This window comes from Muntiacus reevesi, chromosome 2, assembly GCF_963930625.1.
Source record: "Muntiacus reevesi chromosome 2, mMunRee1.1, whole genome shotgun sequence".
NCBI lineage: Eukaryota > Metazoa > Chordata > Mammalia > Artiodactyla > Cervidae > Muntiacus > Muntiacus reevesi.
Window position 1 is genome coordinate 126,738,444 of NC_089250.1, and position 7,857 is coordinate 126,746,300.

At 51.8% G+C, this 7,857-nt stretch overlaps 1 protein-coding gene across 1 annotated transcript; it reads right to left on the minus strand.

Annotated features, from left to right (window-relative positions):
* Positions 1 to 220: 220 nt before the first annotated feature.
* LOC136159945 (uncharacterized) lies at positions 221 to 5,687 on the minus strand. Its single transcript, XM_065922833.1, is given in 2 exon segments — positions 221 to 541; positions 1,290 to 5,687. Coding segments are annotated over 2 exon segments (4,512 nt in total). The 5' UTR covers position 5,687; the 3' UTR covers positions 221 to 426.
* Positions 5,688 to 7,857: the final 2,170 nt, after the last annotated feature.

Genomic DNA, 7,857 nt, shown 5'->3' on the forward strand with positions numbered 1-7,857 from the left:
AAGGTGAAGCTAACTAGATCTCTGTTTCCGACATCCCACCTCTGGGGTCCATCACAAGAGGTCACACAACTCCAGCTCCTGCAATAATAGCTTTCTATGCCACCACAGGTTTTCCAGTTATTTCTTACATAGCCCGGGCAAGCCCAGAACCCCAACCTATGGTTTTTTATCCCATCCCTATAATACTTATCATAGAGACCGTCCTGCTTTGTGAAGAGGCTTGAGAGGTCGAAGTTCAGGTCCGGCCACCAGGTGTTCGGAGGGTGGATTCCTGATGTCTCATTGAGCAGCTCATGAGTTTGCCCGTCGTTGAGTTTCCAGGTGATCTTAGCAGGTTGATGGGGGTTATGACTGGTCGCTCCTGGGTCGATGAGAGCTGCCATCAGCAGGAGAATTAGGAGGCCTCCCGGCGGGCGAGTTTCAGTTTCAAAGGATTTGACGGGTGAGGACTCGCCTTCCATTCTGCTCGTGCTTTTTCCTGTTCTTCCGGCGTGGCTTGCCGCACGTGATTGCAGTGAACCCAGGGTCCAATTCCGTCGACCTTGACAGCAGTAGGAGTGGTAAGGAGAACAACATAAGGGCCTTTCCATCTAGGTTCTAATACTCTAGATTGGTGTCGTTTTACCCAAACCCAATCACCTGGGCCAATATTATGTGAGGGAAGAGCCCTCCTGTTTTGGCCCTCGTGTATCTCTCGAATCAATTTCCAAACATGGTTATGCACCTTACTTAATGCCATCAGAGTTTGCTGGAATTGTCCCAAAGTAGGGGGTGGCAGGCATTTTCCTTCGAAAATAGGATACACAGGAGGGGGTCTCCCATATAAAATCTCAAAAGGAGTAAGATTCAGCTTATAAGGGGTGTTACGCGCCCGAAAGAGTGCAAAGGGAAGGAGGGTCACCCAGTCCCCGCCAGTCTCTATTGCCAACTTTGTCAAAGTTTCTTTTAGGGTCCGATTCATTCTCTCAACCTGTCCTGAGCTCTGGGGATTATATTCGCAATGTAACTTCCATTTCATCCCCAGAGCTTGGGCCAGCCCTTGTACAATCTGGCTCACAAAGGCAGGTCCGTTATCAGAGCCCATAGTCACCGGCAGCCCATACCTAGGCACTATCTCCTCTAAGATCTTCTTAGCAACCACTATTGCTGTCTCTCCCTTAGTGGGGAAAGCTTCTACCCACCCCGAGAAGGTATCTACCAGAACCAACAGATAGCGATACCCGTACTTGCCTGGCCTTACCTCAGTGAAATATATCTCCCAGTGTTGCCCTGGCTCCTCCCCCCGGTACCTCATTCCCGAGTGCTGCTTCTTCTCTGCCCTCATCAGCTGGCACGCTTCGCAGGCTTGAATTATCTCTCGTACAGCTGCATTTTGTCGAGGGAACCTCAGGCAGGCCGTCTGGAGAAGTGTTAGGGTCTTTTTTTCTCCCAAGTGGGTAGTTGTGTGCAGGTGTTCACACAGGTGACGACCCAGGGTGGCAGGCAATATCAGGTTGTTGTTTTGGTCCCGGTACCATCCATCTTGGTCATCCTTCTGGAAGGTGGCATCCTTGTTGATCCAAGCGAGATCAGGGAGGGAATAGTCGGGGACTGGCGGCAGAGTCCCCATACCAGGAGGTGGAAGTCCCACAGCTAATATGGGGGCGGCGTAGTCCCGGCTAGCCGCTTCTCGAGCGGCCGCATCAGCGGCACGATTGCCCCGCGCCTTAAGGTCTTCTCCTTTCTGGTGACCGGGGACATGTACTATTGCTACTGCCCGGGGCAGTTGGACAGCCTCCAGGAGCCTGCGGATCTCGGGCAGATTTTTGACCTCTTTTCCCTCAGCTGTCCGAAATCCCCTTTCTTGGTATATGGGACCTTGAATATGGGCAGTGCTGAAAGCATATCGGCTGTCAGTATAAATGGTGACTCTCTTCCCTTTGGCTTGCTCTAGAGCCTGTATTAGGGCAATCAATTCTGCTTTTTGCGCAGAAGTGTTTGGGGGAAGTGTCTCAGCCCATATCGTCTGCCCTGAATCATCAACTATGGCGGCTCCCGCCTTCCTTTGCCCATCTTTTACATAGCTGCTCCCATCGGTGAACCATACTAGCTCACTGTTGCTTAAGGGAACATCAGTTAAGTCTTTTCGTGCCGCCAGGGCCTCAGCCAGTATCTCATTGCAGTCATGGAGAGGGCGGTCCTTCTCTGGGTTAGGTAGGAGCGTGGCCGGATTTAGGAAGCAAGGGGTCTGAAAACGCACCCGTGGGGCATCGAGCAGCAAGGCCTGGTAGTGTGTCAAGCGGGCATTGGAGATCCACTTACCCGGCGGCTGCTTTAAAACCCCTTCGATGGCGTGGGGGGTGTACACCGAGAGTTGCTGTCCATACGTCAACTTGTCAGCGTCGCGGACGAGGAGGGCTGTAGCTGCAATGATGCGAAGGCAAGGGGGCCACCCAGCGGCCACCGGGTCTAATCGCTTCGAAAGGTATGCTACTGGCCGCTTCCATGGTCCCCATCGTTGCGTCAAGACCCCCTTTCCTATTCCTTGCTTCTCATCTACAAACAGCTGGAATGGCTTATTTGGGTTAGGCAGGGCAAGGGCTGGGGCTTCTAGTAGGGCCTGTCTAAGCGTCTGGAAAGCCTTTTTCATTGGCTCAGTCCAAGTCCAGTTTGGGGTCTCTTTACTTCCCTCATACAAGGGCCGGGCCTTCTCAGTAAACCCCATAATCCACAGTCTGCAATATCCAACAGTCCCCAGAAACTCTCTCACCTGGCGGGGGGTTTTGGGCTCTGGTATCTGCAATATTGTTTCTTTCATGGCCTGAGTTAGCCACCTTTGTCCCTGCCGGATCTTATACCCCAAATAGGTGACCTCTTGCCGGGCTATTTGTGCCTTCTTTGCGCTAGCACGATACCCCAAGATGCCTAGGGTCTGTAAGAGGTCCCCGGTGGCACGGCTGCATGCCTCCTCTGTGGTTCCAGCCAACATGAGGTCATCTACATATTGTAGCAGAATGACCTCTGGGTGGCAAGCCCGATATTCGCAGAGGTCCTCACTCAGAGCCTCATTAAACAAGGTAGGGGAGTTCTTGAACCCCTGTGGGAGACGGGTCCAAGTTAATTGTACTACCGGTTGGCCCTCCCCCTCAGTCCACTCAAAGGCAAATATCTCCTGGCTCTGGGCCGCCAGGGGTAGGCTGAAAAAGGCATCCTTCAAGTCCAACACAGTATACCAAGTGTACTCAGGCAGTAAACTGCTCAGGAGGGTATATGGGTTAGGGACAGTGGGGTGTATGTCACTCACCCGCTTGTTGACTTCTCGCAGGTCTTGGACCGGTCTGTAATCTGTCCCCCCTGGCTTCTTCACCGGCAGTAAGGGGGTGTTCCAAGGGGATTGGCATCGCCTGAGAATTCCGGCATCCATGAGACGTCGAATGTGGGGAGTGATCCCCCGCCGAGCTTCCTGGCTCATGGGGTACTGTTTCACCCTCACAGGAACTGCCTCTGCCTTTAGCTCGATGACGACCGGATGTCTCTGTTTGGCTAGTCCCATCCCTGCCGTTTCTGCCCAGGCCAATGGGTATTTATGGACCCACGGTTGTACATCTAGTGCTATGGTCTCTGAGGGCTTAGGCACAAAAAGTCTGTATTCATCTCTTAAGGCTAGGGACAAGACATGTATCGGTTGTCCAAGTCCATCCGTGACTGACATTCCCCCAGGGTCAAAATGGATCTGAGCATTAACTTTAGTCAACAAGTCCCGTCCAAGTAGAGGGGCTGGGCATTCTGGTATCACCAAAAACGAATGGGACACCTGGTGGGTCCCCAGATTTACTTTCCGTTCTGTGGTCCAACAATATCTTTTTGTCCCCGTGGCTCCTTGCACTAAGCTGGTTTTTTTAGACATTGGTCCCAGTTTTTTATTTAAAACAGAGTGTTGGGCACCAGTATCTACCATGAAGCCAACGGGTTTCCCCTCCACATGTATGGTTACCCAGGACTCGGGGAGGGGCACCGAGTCTTGACTCCCCTAGTCACTGTCTTCCCCCGCATATAGAACTCGAGTTCCAGGGGAAATTTTCTCTCTCTGGGTCATTCCTCTCTTTGAGTCCCTTTTAGGGCACTCGTTTTTCCAGTGCCCCTGTTCTTTGCAGTAGGCGCACTGATCCTTCTTTAGGGCCTGCCTTTTTGGTTTTTCTTTTTCTCCCATCCGGGGGTCTCGAGGTTCCCTCAATTCTGTTCCGGCCTTTATCCCAGCAAAAAGGATCTGGGCTAGCTCCCTCTGGTTCTTCCGGTTTTCCCTCGCCCTATGTTCCCTATCTTCTTTCCTGATCTTCTCAGCTAATTCCCTTTCCTCCCGTCGAATTCGTTCTTCCCTTTCTTCTGGGGTCTCCCTATTATTAAATACCTTTTCAGCTACTTTCAGTAAATCCTGTATTGTCTGTTCTCCCAATCCCTCTACCTTTTGTAATTTCTTCCTAATATCTGGGGCTGCCTGATTTACAAACGCTAACAGAACTGCAGCGCGTGACTCCTCAGCCTGGGGGTCCATAGGTGTATATTGCCTGAAAGCTTCCATCAGCCTCTCTAGGAAGGCTGCTGGGCTCTCAGTGGGCTCTTGCCTTACTAGATTTACCTTTGCCAGATTCGTCGGCTTTCTTGCTGCAGCCCGCAGGCCAGCCATTAGAGTCTGGCGGTACACTCGGAGATGCTCCCTACCCTCCACCCGCTCAAAATCCCAGTTAGGCCGCAACAGAGGAAACCCCTCGTCCACGAGATGAGGCTGGGCGGTTGGTCTCCCGTCGGCCCCCGGGACCCGTTTCCGTGCCTCTGCCAGGATTCGCTCCCGTTCTTCCGTGGTGAAGAGCACCTGCAACAGCTGTTGACAATCGTCCCAGGTGGGGTTATGAGTGAACAAAATGGAATCTAAGAGGTCAATGAGGCCTTGGGGTTTCTCTGAGAAAGGAGGGTTCTGGGTTCTCCAATTGTACAGGTCACTCGTGGAAAAGGGCCAGTACTGATAGGTTCGCTCTCCGTCCGGGTTAGCTGGTCCCACTCGGACGGGGAGCGCCTGAACAGTGGATGAAGGTAACTCTGGGTCCCCAGGGTCTTGCCCACCTCTATCTCCCCTAGTTCTCCCCCGGGTCCCCAGTGCCGGTCCCCCCTCATGGTCAGTTCCCGTTGGCCCTTTTAAACCTCTCGGTTCACCCGTGGGAGCTTCTCTCCTCGGAGGGGGTTGCGAGGAGGGCACATATGGCGGAGGCCTTATCTCCGTTTCTAGATCTATCAGGTTTGGATAAGATGATTCCTGAAGGACTGGTTTTGGGTCTTCTTTCTTTTTGGTTTCCTCCGGGGGGATCTCCATCACCAGGACCTGTGAATTGGAGGAACTAGGAAGTGTATAAACAAAAGGTTTTAACCATTTAGGTGGATTTTCCACTAAATCCTGCCAGACCATGACATAGGGGACCTGATTCGGATGGCCCCAGGGATCAGGAGCCATAATCTTCTCCTTCACAGCCTGTATGATGGACGGTTGAAAGGTGCCTTCCGGAGGCCATCCTACCCGAAAGGCGGGCCACTCTGCAGAACAAAAAGTTATTAATTTACTTTTCTTGACTAGCAAAGACAAGTTATGGGCCCTGGCCCTGACATCCGAAAAATGGTCAGTCATGAGAGAAAGTGGGGTAGATTCTCTCTGACCCATGGTTAAAATAAATGGTAAGGAAGAAAGAGAGAGAAAGTTACTGAGAACGACCACCAAAAATCCTACCGGGAGTGGTGGCGGCCAAGAGGTTGGGCTTATGGTATGCTTTTGGAACTGTTTATGTGCCTACATCGTTGCACGGAAGTTTTCTTGCTGGGGGCGGGCACCCTAGGGGTTTCTAGCCCGTTCCGTGACCCCCTTATCCTCTCACGGGAGTCTTCAAGTGGCAGGCGCCCTAATGGCCTTTAAGTGCCTGACCCGTGCCCACAAGAAGAATTTTAGGCCACGTCCTCAGTTAGGGATGTTAAAGGAGAGTTTCACCCGGTCGGGCTCTAGTTACTGAGGCTCACTTATTGTAGGGCCTTCAGAGTCCGCCAGAGTGTAGCCCTGGCCAGGATTCATCAATTGCCCCACAACCGTTCGCCTGTTCACTGAAACTCCCGAAAAGAAAAGGAGTGGAGGGGAGATCGGAGACGAAGAGAAGGAGAATAAGTCAGAAGAGAAAAGAACGATGCCCCAGAAGAGAACGAGAATAGAGACAATGCCGGCACACACAAAAACACTGAGAGCCGAAGACAAACACACGGACAAACAAACGTCGGCCGACGACACAGCGCTGGATTTTCGGGCCCCCTGAATTTTACCTTACCGAATGGCGTCCGCTGTTCACCAGACTCGGGGTCGGGAGAGGAACTTTCTTCCGCGCGGAGTCGGCTGCCTCCCAGCGCGTCCGCTGGCCTTGGCCTTACGCCGGCTGGTCCCCCCCCTTTCTAGAAAGCCTTCCCTGCAGAGTCGGCTGCCTCCCAGCGCGTCCGCTGGCCTTGGCCTTACGCCGGCTAGTCCCCCTTTACAGAAAGCCTTCCTTCTGTGCCAGATACGCACCCTCCTGCTCCCCAACAGGGCCCTGAATTTACTGTGGTCTTTCCTGAGCACCGGTGTTATTATTTATCCTTCCCCCTTTGTCCTGGAAGCGTTCTCTTCTCCCGGTCAAGGGATCCCGGACGAGCCCCCAAATGTTATGCCCGATGTCCGAATCCCCGAGCGGGAAGAGAGAAGGCTTCCAAGGCAATGCAACTCGCAAAAAAAGGGAAGTTTATTACTGACTCGAGCCAGGGCCTTCTGCCTCCGCCATCACAGTGGTGCAGGGTCAGAAAAGCCCCGAGCCCAAGCTGTTACAGAAATTTATAAGACATGCATAATCAATTAGTAGCTGCCTTAAGCGGATTGGTTACATGTTTACAAAGCAATTCTATTGGTACAGACTTTCGCGGGCTTTTTCAAACCTGGGCTTTCGCGGGCTTTCTCAAACCTGGGCTTTCGCGGGCTTTTCAGCTTTCCCCTTTGTCTCTTACTGGGCGCATATTGATTGGCTGGCTTCAGGTTACCTGATGGGGGTGGGGAATCTTACCATTTCGGGGAAAGCTAAAACTTAGGTCCAGGCTGCCTGTCATGGAATTAACCCTGGCAGCCTCACACTCTGGTGGTTCAGAAGGTAAAGAATCTGCTCGCAATGCAGGAGTCCTTGGTTCAATCCCTGGTTTGGAAAGATGCCCTGGAGTAGAAAATGGCAACCGACTTCAGTATTCTTGCCTGGAGAATTCCATGACAGACTACATTCCATGGACTCAAAAAGAGTTGTACAAGATTGAATGACTAACACAGGCAAAGACCTGTTCCACCAAATTCTCAGCAACACAGAGTGCCTCACTCCACCCTGAATTCCCTTGGGGGTATTGAAGATCAACAGCTGCAGCAGCATATGGCTCAGTCTCCACAGAGGCAGATGGTAAATGCTCTTGTTATTGTTGTTCAGTCGCTGGAAAATGCTCTTGGCAAGTGCCAATTTGTAGCTGACAACACACACACACACACACACAAAGATAACGTTACCTGTTCAAACTTGCCCTGATTGCTTCATGAAAGACCAATTAACCCAGAGAAGAGGTGTTGAGGCAAGGCATTTGAGTTTATTTGGAGAACTTGCTGACCAAGAAGATGGCAAACTAATGTCTCAAAATAACCATTTTATTGGGGTCTGGATGCCAGGTTCTTTTATAGAAAAGTGTGGGGCAGGGGAGGTGAGGAAGTAAAGTAAAAAGGCCATTAATCTTGCAAATATTTCCTAGAATGACAAGCCTTGGAGGAAGGTATGTGTTAATTCTTTCCTTCCT